Source organism: Didymella exigua (assembly GCF_010094145.1).
Source record: "Didymella exigua CBS 183.55 unplaced genomic scaffold M421scaffold_16, whole genome shotgun sequence".
Classification (NCBI taxonomy): Eukaryota; Fungi; Ascomycota; class Dothideomycetes; order Pleosporales; family Didymellaceae; genus Didymella; species Didymella exigua.
Window position 1 is genome coordinate 144125 of NW_022984790.1, and position 12638 is coordinate 156762.

The 12638-nt window shown below is 51.9% G+C and overlaps 4 protein-coding genes across 4 annotated transcripts; 3 read left to right on the top strand and 1 right to left on the bottom strand.

Annotated features, from left to right (window-relative positions):
* Positions 1 to 196: 196 nt before the first annotated feature.
* Positions 197 to 1127, bottom strand: M421DRAFT_64439 (uncharacterized protein; the record flags this gene model as incomplete). Its single annotated transcript, XM_033596159.1, has 2 exons — positions 197 to 871; positions 921 to 1127. The coding sequence occupies 2 exons, from the start codon at positions 1125 to 1127 to the stop codon at positions 197 to 199; spliced, it is 882 nt and encodes a 293-aa protein (XP_033447823.1).
* A 492-nt stretch (positions 1128 to 1619) lies between these two features.
* Positions 1620 to 3050, top strand: M421DRAFT_421412 (spermidine synthase). Its single transcript, XM_033592820.1, has 4 exons — positions 1620 to 1793; positions 1867 to 2047; positions 2102 to 2487; positions 2587 to 3050. Exons 1-4 carry the CDS (start codon positions 1763 to 1765, stop codon positions 2868 to 2870), a joined length of 882 nt encoding a protein of 293 aa, XP_033447824.1. The 5' UTR covers positions 1620 to 1762; the 3' UTR covers positions 2871 to 3050.
* A 1215-nt stretch (positions 3051 to 4265) lies between these two features.
* M421DRAFT_421414 (ATP-NAD kinase) lies at positions 4266 to 6971 on the top strand. Its single transcript, XM_033592821.1, has one exon. The coding sequence runs from the start codon at positions 4741 to 4743 to the stop codon at positions 6664 to 6666; it is 1926 nt and encodes a 641-aa protein (XP_033447825.1). The 5' UTR covers positions 4266 to 4740; the 3' UTR covers positions 6667 to 6971.
* Positions 6972 to 9385: 2414 nt separating this feature from the next.
* Positions 9386 to 11693, top strand: M421DRAFT_64838 (C6 zinc finger domain-containing protein; the record flags this gene model as incomplete). The annotated part of the gene is made up of 5 exons (XM_033596198.1): positions 9386 to 9433; positions 9496 to 9908; positions 9959 to 10396; positions 10446 to 10708; positions 10756 to 11693. 5 exons carry the CDS (start codon positions 9386 to 9388, stop codon positions 11691 to 11693), a joined length of 2100 nt encoding a protein of 699 aa, XP_033447826.1.
* Positions 11694 to 12638: the final 945 nt, after the last annotated feature.

Here is a 12638-nt window from a genome sequence, read left to right on the forward strand (position 1 = left end):
CCGCCAAGACTGATTGGCCGGCCATGCCTCGCGCCTGCAGTTTGAGCCTCAGATCACAACGTACTGCACTTTCCCCAACTGACACTCGGAACACATAAGTAATTGCTGAAAGCTGAAAGCAAGACGGTCTGAGATTTATCGCGCTAGCATCTCGAAAATTTTCGTCACTCCTCAGCACGACACAATCCCTTGCGCCTCATGCCCTCCGGATGATGAACCTCATGAACTTGGTGTCTTGAGGGATAAAGTCAGCCATGCCAGACTTTTGGCGAAACAAGTCAGTCCTGTCGTCGAAATCGGCCTCAACATTCCAATTCGTGGAGGTTTCTTCACCGACTTGCTTCCACAATCTCGCCCACGACTCCGGGTTGTGCCAGTAGCGATCCTTAGTCTTCTCTACCTGAGTTGTGAAATCACCGGCTTCTGCACGTCCAGCTTGACGGCCAATGAGTAGACTATTCGAATCAGGTCTGAACAGGCCTACAATTTTCTTGGCCGCAGCAACCTGGCCGTCCCAATCGAACAAATGGAAGAATGATGCTGTGTGCACAATGTCGAGCTTGCCAGCCAGTTGGTGTAGACCCGACTGGTCATCGAAGATGTCGGCCTCGATGAAGGTCGCCTTCAGTGATGAGTTGTCCAGGAACAGCTCGTAGCCAACATCCCAAAATTGGCCTTTCAAATCTGAAGCGTGCATCTTGTCTGAGGGTGCGCCATCGTACACAAGCTTACGTATGTCTTGACCCATGCAGCAGCCGATGTCCAGGTACTGCTCGCCCTCCTTGATACGCCGAAGTACCTCACTGTAGGCGTCTGACTTCTGGATGTTCAAGTTAAGGAACCCCCAGTGTCCGAGACATGGGTACGGAAACTGTTCGTCGCGTCAGCTCTTGTAGAGCTAGGAGAGGGAGTTATCTTACAATCTTGAAGGCCTTGTTCCTGATCTGTGTGATATGAGGTACCACCTCATCTGATGGGACCTTGCTGTATGTCTCGAAAAGCTCTTTGGTCGTTGGCTGGAGGTCAACCAGGTCCCTGACATACCAAGGCAAGACCTCAGGGTTATCAACCCATGTCTTGTCTGTCAGGTACTGTTCAATATTATTCACCTTCGGAGCTTCTGCCATATTTGGGTCGATTGTGAGTGGGTGTCGTAGCTGAGCTGTTGCAAGAGCAATGAGATCTGAGGATGGATGTCTACCAGCGCTTGCTGGTTCTCATAGCAAGCGTGTCACAATCGTATCATGTCGGCTCCCTCGCAGCAACAGGCCGATGACAAGGCCCCAATCCGGAATCTTGGGAATAAGGTTCGCCTAAGATCAACCCCGCTTCGTGCTGGCGAATTTTCCAAGCCCACCAGTCGCGCCGCAGGCATGACCTCAAGGCCATGATCACCTCCCACGGGTTTGTGCCTTCACCATCACCGTAAATGCATGAGCACAAGCCAAGACTTCTCTGAATAATTGCCGGTTTTGGACATGTCGTGGGTCGGCAGCACCTTCCTCGCTCTCCACTGAGTGTCCTGTACTAGGCTCCGATAGGGAAGGCGCCTTCGGCATAGATGGTGCGCGGGGCATGACGGGCCTGGATAGCTTGAAAATTGTTGCCCAGGTGAAAGTTTTTGAAGAGCCCAATTGACACCGCAATCCTGAAGGTCCCCATTTATATTCATTACCGACCTGTCTCGTTCTCTGTCAACAGTTGCAAAGCATTCTTCCTACATAAACACAAACACCGTTACTTCACAAACAAATCTTACAAAATGCCTGCCATCGAGCACCCCACTATCAAGGGTATGTCATTTGTAGCGTCACTTGCGCTCAATCTCGCCCTTTGGCTTTTATAATGAGCTAACGTGCCTCATAGATGGCTGGTTCCGCGAGATCTCCGGCATGTGGCCTGGTCAGGCCATGACCCTCAAGGTCGAGGAGGTCATCCACCATGAGAAGAGCTTGTACCAGGATGTCCTCATCTTCAAGTCCACCGACTACGGCATGGTTCTTGTTCTGGACAACGTCATCCAGTGCACTGAGCGCGATGAGTTCTCGTACGCCTCTACATACCCAATTACGCATCGTGGGAATGACTAACTTGAACACAGCTACCAGGAAATGATCACTCACCTAGCCATGAACTCACACCCCAACCCCAAGAACGTCCTCGTTATCGGTGGTGGTGACGGCGGTGTCCTCCGTGAGGTCGTCAAGCACGATTGCGTCGAGAAGGCCGTTCTTTGCGACATCGATGAAGCTGTCATTCGTCTCTCCAAGAAGTACCTCCCTGGCATGTCCATTGGCTTCGACCACCCCAAGGCCGAGACCATTGTTGGTGACGGCTTCAAATTTCTTGAGGATAAGAAAAACCAGTTCGATGTTATCATCACCGACTCCTCCGACCCAGAGGGCCCTGCCGAGGCTCTCTTCCAGAAGCCATACTTTGAGCTGTTGAGCGGCGCTCTTCGCGAGGGTGGTGTCATTACGACCCAAGGTTGTAAGCCCCCTTCCTAATCCCGTACTGCCTTTGACTTACAAAGATCATCATGCGCTCGCTAAGCGCTTCTATGAACATTTGCTGACTACCGCACAGCTGAGAACCAGTGGCTTCACCTCCACATCATCACCGACCTCAAGAAGTCTTGCAAGGCTGTCTTCCCTACCGTCGAGTACGCCTACACCACCATTCCTACCTACCCCTCCGGACAGATCGGCTTCATGGTCTGCTCCAAGGACGGCGAGCGCAACCTCAAGAAGCCTCTTCGCAGCTGGACGCCCGAGGAGGAGGACCAGAAATGTAGATACTACAGCAAGGAGATACATGAGGCTTCTTTCGTTCTGCCCACGTTCGCTCGTAAGGCCCTCGCCTCGGTCTAAAGCTATTGGGCTTGATCTTTTTTGAAAACTACGCTATTATAGATACCACGACTTGTCAACGACCATCAAAAGTACGACTTGCTATACAATCAACACTATTGATACACAATATCACGCCATACCCACATTGACACGCTTTAGGATCACGAACTGAGCGGATCCGTATTACCAATGACTCAGTATATTACCCACTTCTTCCGTGACCGCCAACCTACGAGTCGCGATCGGTGTGAGGCTCAAGATACACAACTGCAAACAGTCACTGATACGCGAATGAGGAGAAGGCGAAGGCCAATTAGAAACACGCATTAAGCCTGTTTTCCTACGCGCCAACCGAGTGTTCCAGGCTGTCACCGCGGGAGGATGTCTCAGCACTTCCCTCTGGATGACAAAGAACCCGCTGCGAAATACCTCATTATCGTGTGTTGAAATATGTTACTGACCTCTCATCTGCAGGTTTGCGATTTGCGTGAGGCAAACAGGGGGCATAGGCTAACCTGCGGACGAAGCCCATGTGAAAGGCGGCCTTGGCTCCACAAGCTCCAAGGCGTGCCGCACCGCACCTCCCGCTACCTCCGACCCAATTTCATGATACATGTTTCTGAGGTGTATGATTCACACATGCATGCATCGGTATAACGGCAGCGACTTTATGCGCCTTCGAAGTACGGTAGTAGGCGGCTTTCCTGGTAGCGAGGCTCAATCTGTCTCGTCTCCGATTGCCATGTGTCAAGACAAAGGCTGTTGCCATCTGTTACACCGTCCGCAGGGCTAGTCTACTCTCAGTCGTTTCGTGCTCATGTCAGTAAAGTACTCCTATTTGTCCTCGCGAGGTGCGGGCAAAGCGGCTTTACTCCCCGGTATCTGGGACTACGAGGCTCGATCTCGATACATGAAGTGACTAGAGTTCGCTCAGTATCAAATTGATGAGCCATTTCAAGGACAGCCTCTTCGAACGCTAAGGGTGTGAGGTTCTGGTCGAGGGTCGGCGGCACGACCCACAAGCGCTCAGATGGACTCCATTCCAATAACGCAATGACCTTGACGAGAGCGATGCCTAAGGAGACAAATTGACAGCACGTGCAGCCGTCCGCTGACAGTCGACTTTGCTTCGGCACGGCGGTTTGAGCAAAGCTTCTTTCTAACTTTGGACCGAAAGCCGACGCTGACTTGTGCCTCAAACGCTGCAGGTGTCAACTTCCCTCAGCGGGCTAGCCGCCACGCACTTGCGCTATCTGCGTTTGAGGCTGCGTGTAGAACAGTGCTGTATGTGGCTCGTGTGCCTATCGAAGAACGGCTGGGTAATAGTAATGTTGTGCAGATGCCAATGTGAATATAGATCAGATGCAGCAGGTGCGTTTAGTGCTTGCCGCGAAGTTCACATCCACCTATCTTCCCCAGTTTGCGCCTTGCAATTGGAATCACTTTCGAGCATTCACTTCTTTTGTTGTTCTTTTTGTTTTTCAGTCAACATCTGAGCCGGTCTCTTCAATACAGTCTTTGATCAACTCCACCGGCGATTGCGCAGCGTCGCCCGCCACCACATCGGCAGCTACCGTCACTGCTTGCAGCCATTATATCCCCGAGCCCCGAGACCTCACGAGTCGCTCCCATGCAGTAGCTGCAATCCTACGGACCCTCTTCTCGTTTCACTTATCATTCCTAGCCTGGAGCTCGTTACAATTATTATAGTCGATTGAACGTCTGGTCACGTTGTTGAATCGCTGTAATCACTCAACATCCAACAGCAACTTAATCACCGGCACTTTTCGCAGCGGTACCCATCTTCGCAAGGACGACGTCCGGCGAATATTGTCGTCATTTGCGCGATCGCATCCCGCGCTGTTCAGTAATTCGATAAGCGACAATGATGCCGAGTACAACCAAGAATGGGGAGCCGTTCTCACCGACCACAATTCACCCGCTCCTTTCTCCACAAAACCCGCGGGATAACTTCTCCGCCGTTAACGCCGCCGGTGTGGCATCGATAAATCTCACTCATCCTGCTCCTCCGCAGCCTCCGCAGACAAGTGTTTACTTGCCCCAAGCCCCCGAAGATAATGCATCATCGGTAGCAACGACAGACCTAGTCGGTGCGCCCACTGCCTCCGACTCAATCCTATCCTTTGCGACACCGGGCGAACCACCTCGGAACAAACATTCGAATGTTATTAGCAACTCATCTTCGATTGAAAATCTTACAGTCCTGCCACAGCTGCCATCTTTTGGTGAGCACCGCATCCGGAAGCACCGCAAGAACGCAGCTTCATTCGATTCGGCCATACCCCGCCAGACGATCCTCAAGGCCCTGCAATCACGACCACCAACGTCACAGTCGATCGACAACGTGGTTATGGAGGGCAGGAAAAGCGCAGCAGAGGGCAAGACCCAGCGCTCAAAGAGCATTACCCACAAAGCGCTTGCCGATGCACTTTCTGAGTTCAACTTGAATTCAGGAGACCTCGCTGTGAGCAAGATGGCCGCACTTGCATCGCCATGCTTCTTCCACAAGAAGTTCGACAAAGCAGTAAACCTCGACAAAGTACTGGAGGAAATTGCAGACGATGATTCAATATCGCATTCGAGGCTCATGCAAACGGCCTTCAGTGTGCGTGAAGTTTCCAAGCAACTTCAACGCCGACCGATTAGGATGACAGTGCGCAATGTCATGATTGTTACCAAAGCGCGCGACAACGCCCTAGTACACTTAACTCGAGAGTTGGCAGAGTGGCTTCTCATGACCCCACGATATGGCTCAGACGTGGGTGTAAATGTCTACGTGGACCACAAGCTGCAAAGATCGAAGCGCTTCGATGCATCTTCTCTGGTAGCCAAGGACAAGCGTTTCGAGCAATCGCTCCGCTACTGGACACCAGACCTCTGCTGGGAGACACCAGAAAAGTTCGACCTTGTGCTCACGCTTGGTGGTGACGGCACAGTCCTCTTTACATCATGGCTGTTCCAGCGCATTGTGCCGCCGATTCTCTCATTCTCTCTCGGCAGTCTCGGTTTCCTGACAAACTTCCAGTTCGACCAGTACAAGGAAGCGCTCAGCAAGATTATGGGCGATGCCGGCATGCGCGTCAACCTGCGCATGCGCTTCACTTGCACAGTCTACAGATACCAGAAGAATGCAGCCCCTGGGTCTCCTCAACACATTGAGGCCGAGCAATTCGAGGTTCTCAACGAACTGGTCATTGACCGCGGGCCATCGCCCTATGTCTCCAACCTCGAACTGTATGGCGATAACAATCTCCTCACGGTCGTACAAGCAGATGGCTGCATCTTCTCAACGCCCACCGGCTCGACAGCATACTCGCTCTCTGCCGGTGGATCACTCGTGCATCCCGATATCCCGGCGATCCTCCTCACCCCAATCTGTCCACACACCCTCTCCTTCCGCCCCATGCTATTGAATGACAGCATGGCCCTCCGCATCGCTGTACCGCTCAAGTCACGCGCAACCGCTTACTGCGCTTTCGACGGCAAGGGCCGCGTCGAGCTCCGCCAGGGTGACCATGTCACCATCGCGGCCTCGCAGTACCCCTTCCCCACCGTCCTGTCGCAGCCCACCGAGTGGTTCGACAGTATCAGCCGTACACTCCGCTGGAATAACCGCGGCGCTACACAGAAGGCATGGGATGGCGACGAGGAAGAGGCCGACGGTGAGGAGGCCGATGCCGCCTTTGACATTGATATCGACAACGACGATATCGATCGCGACTCTGGGTACAGCGCTGACTCCGACGGTCGTGGCAGTCCGATGAGGAAGGGCATCGTGCTGCCCTTCTTGTAAGCGCTTACCAAAGGCTTGCATTGCGTGGGTTACTATTGCTCGGTTTGGCGCTGGACAGGCGTTTTGGCACAGCGGTTTCTGTGCGTTTACTATTCTACTCCAACCACGTTTTGGGTATCGGCGAGCGCTTTGCTGCTTGGGCGGGTCCCAGTGGTTCTCTAGCCCTGACGGGGCGGAGGTTGTTTGATCTGTGCGAGGGCAGTGTTGGTTACGGCCGTTGAGCTACATCCACGATATCCTAGACCGCGATATAGATACTTGATCTAGAATCCATGTGAAGCTACTTGCTTCTCGTATTGTATGAGCATACCTGTACCGTGGAATAGGTAGTGATGTTTATTGTGGGGTTGTCGCCTGCCGATCCACATACTGTGCGTCCCTAATGCACTGCACTTTGCATTGACGTAGTGCCGGCTTCCGAGTCGGCCCTTTGTGTCAGTCCAGAGCAAGATCTGATGCCTGAACGACGGAGTTCTACTGAGGTGCGAGACACGCGTACCAATCGCTGGTGATAGTAATCCACGTGGTATTGGGGTGTTATTGGACGCTAGCTTTTGATGCTGGATGCTTGCACCGCGACGCATGTGGAAGCCGAAATTTCTCCTAGAATTCTCCAGGGGAACTCGGTGTTGAGAGAGGCAATATATATGAACTGCATAGATCATTGATGGAGGACAGTCAGATTCCGTCAATACGATGATTCGAGTTGGGGTCTGGTATGGGACCCTGGTATGGAGTGTTGATTTGCTGATCAGCATTCGTCGATATTGGCTTGGATGCTTGACGTATCTCTGACTACAGGGCATGCATTGATTTCGAAATGATGGTAATTCAATTTGCAACGCGTGGTCATGAACGATGTTGTGACGAGATGTCACAGCCAGACCTTCAGACGGCCATTCGTGTCGGCCTCGAGCATATCTAAGTCGTGTGTCCTGCGACAGTGTGCTCTGAGCAAGGCTTTCCTCTTTGGACTACACCTGTATGTCGACCGCGCTAGGGTTCATATTCCTTTCGCCCTCGGGAAACTTGGGCTGTTTGCAAGAGGAAGGTCGATTGCTGATCTTCTAACTTCCACGTCGTGCCAACACCAGATCTCGATTAGACTAAATATACGCGCCACAACAACAATACGGTAGTGCGAGGACCTCTACTATCCCGTGATACTTCGCCTATCTGCGGAGGCTGAAATCTCTGAAGGAATGGAAGAGGCGACGGTCAACCTGCCCTCCGCAACGGAGCTGTGGGAGAGATCCCTGGGCTAGTCGATGAGGGTGAAGATTGAGATTGAAGTCGCGACTCGAGTGGAGGTCATGCGACTGTGCGTTGAGAGAAGGGGTTCGGGTGCCGAAATTATGGACATACAATAGTCTAGCTCATGCAGTTGCTTGTTGCAACAACAGTTACGCGCTCAAGATGAATGTCGGGAGGGTTGGAATGCTTCAGGTATACCACCCAAGCTTATCAGCAGAAATCTAAATCTGACTGGGTTGGTTTCGCTTCTATGAAGATAACGGCGTCAAGAGCAACTCTCTTCACAGTGACAACGTATACGCTACTGTCCGCGGACCGTAGGTGAGGCTCAACTCTAAGGCCAATGTGTGACCATGCCAAGCGCAGATCATGTCTGTCCACCATGCCCAGCTGCCACGACGGAAAAAACTTCCGCTAAGCTATGGATGCGCTCATTAGAGTCTCCGCTTTCACTCACCACGTGGATGATTTGCATCTAGCACTTGCAAGGCCTGTACAGAATCTCATACCTAAGCAGGGGCTCGTTACACATGTCCACAGCAGGTGTGGCGCGCGGAACATCCACCGTTCTGACGCAGCTGGCTCGACACTGGCTGGTGGCTGAGTAGATTTGTATGAAATTAATGACTTGATTCGAGCGCTACTAACCCGTAAATCCGTGTAACCCGAGTAGTGCCCGTTCTTTTGGTGGCAGCAGAGTGAAGCTATAGAGGTCAGGCCCACGGCCAGACCGCAAGAGGTCAAGCTGTGTGGATGGCGAGGAAGATCAGGCACGCTTACATTTCTGGTCTCCACCGAACACGTTTGGCATTTGCTGGGAGTATGGCGGTAAGAGAAATCGAGGGTCAGTTAAGGGCGGAACTGCAGCCGCGTTTTTGTGCATCTTGGCCACGCTTTTGAGTGCATAAGAATTATACACGTGAAAGCTTGGTTACTCAACAACGCCGTGTCTAGCAGATGCACATTGTGCACCTAAGAACGCGCTCATCGAATTCCCATGGCTCGAGGCGGACGTGCAGCGCGAGGAGCGCGCTAGAACAACCAAAGTTTGGCACTTCTAAGCATGGGTATTTTCACGCTGTGATCCACAGCTGATGCAAGCATCAACCACACACAAGCAAAAGTATTGTTAGCTCCAGCACCGCACTAAACAGATAGATTTGTAAGAAAAACACCTGGGGCTCAGGGTGAAATCAGAGAAAATTCGATACCAAAGACACAACAAATATCTCCCTAGCGGTCCTTCTTCGGTTCTTCCCCGCCTTCCGACTCGCACCGGTTGCAGCAGGTCTTATGACGACGTAGAGAGCTAATTTCTCTCCTGTGGTTCCACTTCGCTTCATGGCGAGCTTCCTTTTTACACTTATATGCCTTATTTCGCCGACTGATCACGAATTGCTGCTGCTATAGGGCTGACTCATTGCCGCTCACCGATTGTGGATATCTTTGGCGAAGGATTTCCGATATGACTACCCCCAGGCGGAAGGCATGCGTCGAATGTCGACAACAAAAGGTACCACCCCTCATCACCACGTGCATCCATCTTAACAATGGACGCGCCGACTGACCTGATAGATTCGATGCGATGTCGAACAACACAAAGTGCCACATGACCCTTGCGGCCGCTGCAAGAAGATGGGTCTCGAGTGCAGAATCTTGCCAACATCGACTAGGAATCTTAGGCAGACCAAGGCTGAGATGCGCAGAGAACTTGAAGAGCTTCGATGGAGTATGAGACACAACCAACCGCCAGGCTCAGCAACAGACTCTAATTACCCGCATTCGAATGCATCGCCGAACATGGACCTGGACCGCGATCAATCAGCCTACTCAGATCCCTCAGGCCAGACTGATGGGTCATATTCACTTTCCCCAGGGCCCGAATCACGGCCACCGACGAGGAAAGGCTCTGCTTCCAACGGCACGATCCCACGCATGCTGGAAGGTTACGTTCTCGATCCCAAGCGAATCGACGATTGCTTCATGCTGTATTGCCTCCCGTCGCCCTTCGTTGTCCTCTTTTCTGACCTTTTCTTAGATTCTTTACACAGTATCATCCTTTGTTTCCCATTCTGGATGCGTCGCTAGGGCCAAACGACTACTACGACTTGTCGCCATTTTTATTTTGGACCATCATCGTGATTGGATCGAGACGATATGCTGACGATCCAAATATCCTCGACAAATCGAGCCAGCTTATAACTCCTCTAGCTTTCTCTTCGATTGCCCTACGCTCGTCGCCAATGCCGGTGATCCAGGGCCTCCTGCTTCTCTGTACTTGGCGGTTACCCACAAACTCCATGTATAAAGACATGACCCACCTCATGTGTGGATCCGCAGTCCATTTGGCCACCCAGATTGGCCTGCACATTTCAGGCGTCGGACAAGACTTCGCCAGGATGCCCGTCAAGAAAGACCTGGAGCAGAAGGTCTTTCGAGCAAGGCTGTGGCTGTGCTGCGTTGTTGTGTCCATAAGGTAAGAAGACATGCACAAGCTTCGGAACAGAGGATCTAATCGCTTGCAGGACAAGTTGCGCAGAAGGGATCCCGCCTCTCGCAGAGTCGTTCTTCGACTGTGACGAGCGAGATCGAGAGGATATTAACCCGTACCTGCCAACTGATCTTCAATTCCTTCACAAAGTCTACATCACCCTGTTGCGCGCCATCGTCGCAATGGGAAAGACGAATCTCCAGTCGATCAAGTGCGACGTCCGCGTTCTACGATCAGTCATCAGTATTTTCGACTCTCAACTTCTTAGCTTGGCACCGTCCGCGCCAAGTGAACTAGGTGAGTGGCATTGTTCGTGTGCAAAAAAACATAGCTGACTGTGATAGACACCATGCAACTTAACTGTGCCCGTATCCACGTGATGGCTTTCCATTTCTTCGCCCACCCCATGAACCCTGATGTGGACGGCTTGTCACGGTTTTACTCACATTGCATCTCTACGATCAACACCGCAACTGCGATGGCTCAGACGGTCAACTTCGCATCAGTAAGCCAATCATTTGTAGACCGGACAATTTGTCTCGCTGGGTTCTCTATCCTGAGGCTTGTCAGAAGCCCCCTTGCTCAGCACCTGGATCTTACTGCTGGAGAGCAAGCCTATTTCCAGGCGGTAGAGTTCCTCAAGAATGTGTCTATGCAATCTGGAGACGTCGAAATACGCACTGCCCTGATCATGAACGAACTCTGGAACAGCAACAAGGTTTTCCGCAGGAGGGACGGACGTATCGAGTCGCTCGGACTGAGACTGCGGACCAGGCTCAGCATGAGTGTCACTTACGACATGTTTTGGTATTGGAGAGAGGAATTCAACCAAATGCAGAATCCGTACAATGGAGATGATGCCATCAATGCGCCCAACGAAACAACGCAGCCGGGTACATCTCGTAAGCAAATCTCTTTTCAGTCTTTCGGACCTCAGCTAATACTGCATGAAGCATTCGTTCAACACCAGAGCCAAGATCCGAAAATCCCAGTGTCAGCCTCAGCACCAACAAGTGTACTCACAGCGCAGCAGCCTCTCACCAAGTTCGACCCGAGCTTGATCAATCCTCAGTTGCAGGTCGATCCTTCAGCAGGGATGAGCTTCGATACCTGGGACGGATCTGACTATAGCGTCCCACCGATGTTGGACCAGTTTCCAGATTACGATTGGGCAGCTGGATTTGGATTCTCGAATAGCGACCTCCCCAGCGTTCCTTTGGGCCCCTTAGGTGGACCGTTGATGCCACAGAATGTTGGCAACATGGGCTATACTTTTGGCTGAAAGACTGGATGACCACCGCTTAGTTGGTCCAGACGCTTATAGGGACGGTGAATAGCAGGACACGGGAGACCGCCGGCTCGGCACAACGCGAAGGATTTGACCAAACACCAATTACAGGTTGCCACACCACGGGCCGCGCTTGTAAAGGTTCGTCGAGATATCCAACCTTGCTGTTGTGCGCCGCGTGGGACGAGATTTAGCGTAAAACGGAGGCCAATCTGTACACCATGCTCTCGCCGAAAGTGCTTCGACAGAGTACACGGAGGCCGAGTAATTGCGACATTATCTCGACCCGAAATAATACTACAGTCTGAAGGAGGAACCGAACACCAACAATAACGGCGAAAATCCAACGAAGATTATTTCGGTGTATGAAGGTCCGTTGTCAAGGTCGCAGGTAGTGGTCGGCGGGATAAGACCTCTGTCGACGTCCTCCACGCTTTGGGCTTCGACAAAGTGCTCGATTAGCGAGATAGGTTAGTATACGTCGCAATGATATGATCTTCAACATCCGGTACGACTGAATGTCACTGAAACTGGGGACAAGTCGTTAATGTGAAAGTCTTTTTCGGACGTTGATAACGAAATTGTGGTATGAACTGACGAAGGTCGAAAGGGGGAACACTGCGTTTATAGACGATGGGCATCAAAACGAGGCCGAGTCCGCCGAACTCAGGGCAAGTCGTTGATGGACGACGAGCTCTCGGTCAACTGAACACTCGAGGGGTGCCACAATGGTGAGTGCTACAAATTACTCCTTGCATTTGCTAATATCATGCCGGCATTTGGTAACGATAAATCTCCACCGAACATGACGTGACCGTAAGTTCACCCTACGACGTGCGAAGCTGAGTCGAGCGTGTCTACTTCTACAGGATCGACCACAATGTCACAGCATATCGTTACTGCGGCATGATCTGACGTGCACGTAGTATGCTCCTTATC

Bases quoted from the DNA above. Each gene is read 5' to 3' on its own strand.
- M421DRAFT_421412 (XM_033592820.1), top strand. From the start codon at position 1,763: ATGCCTGCCATCGAGCACCCCACTATCAAGG. The intron at 2,048-2,101 runs GTACGCCTCTAC...ACTTGAACACAG, and splicing joins ACTGAGCGCGATGAGTTCTC to CTACCAGGAAATGATCACTC. The intron at 2,488-2,586 runs GTTGTAAGCCCC...ACTACCGCACAG, and splicing joins TGGTGTCATTACGACCCAAG to CTGAGAACCAGTGGCTTCAC.
- M421DRAFT_421414 (XM_033592821.1), top strand. From the start codon at position 4,741: ATGCCGAGTACAACCAAGAATGGGGAGCCGTTCTCACCGACCACAATT.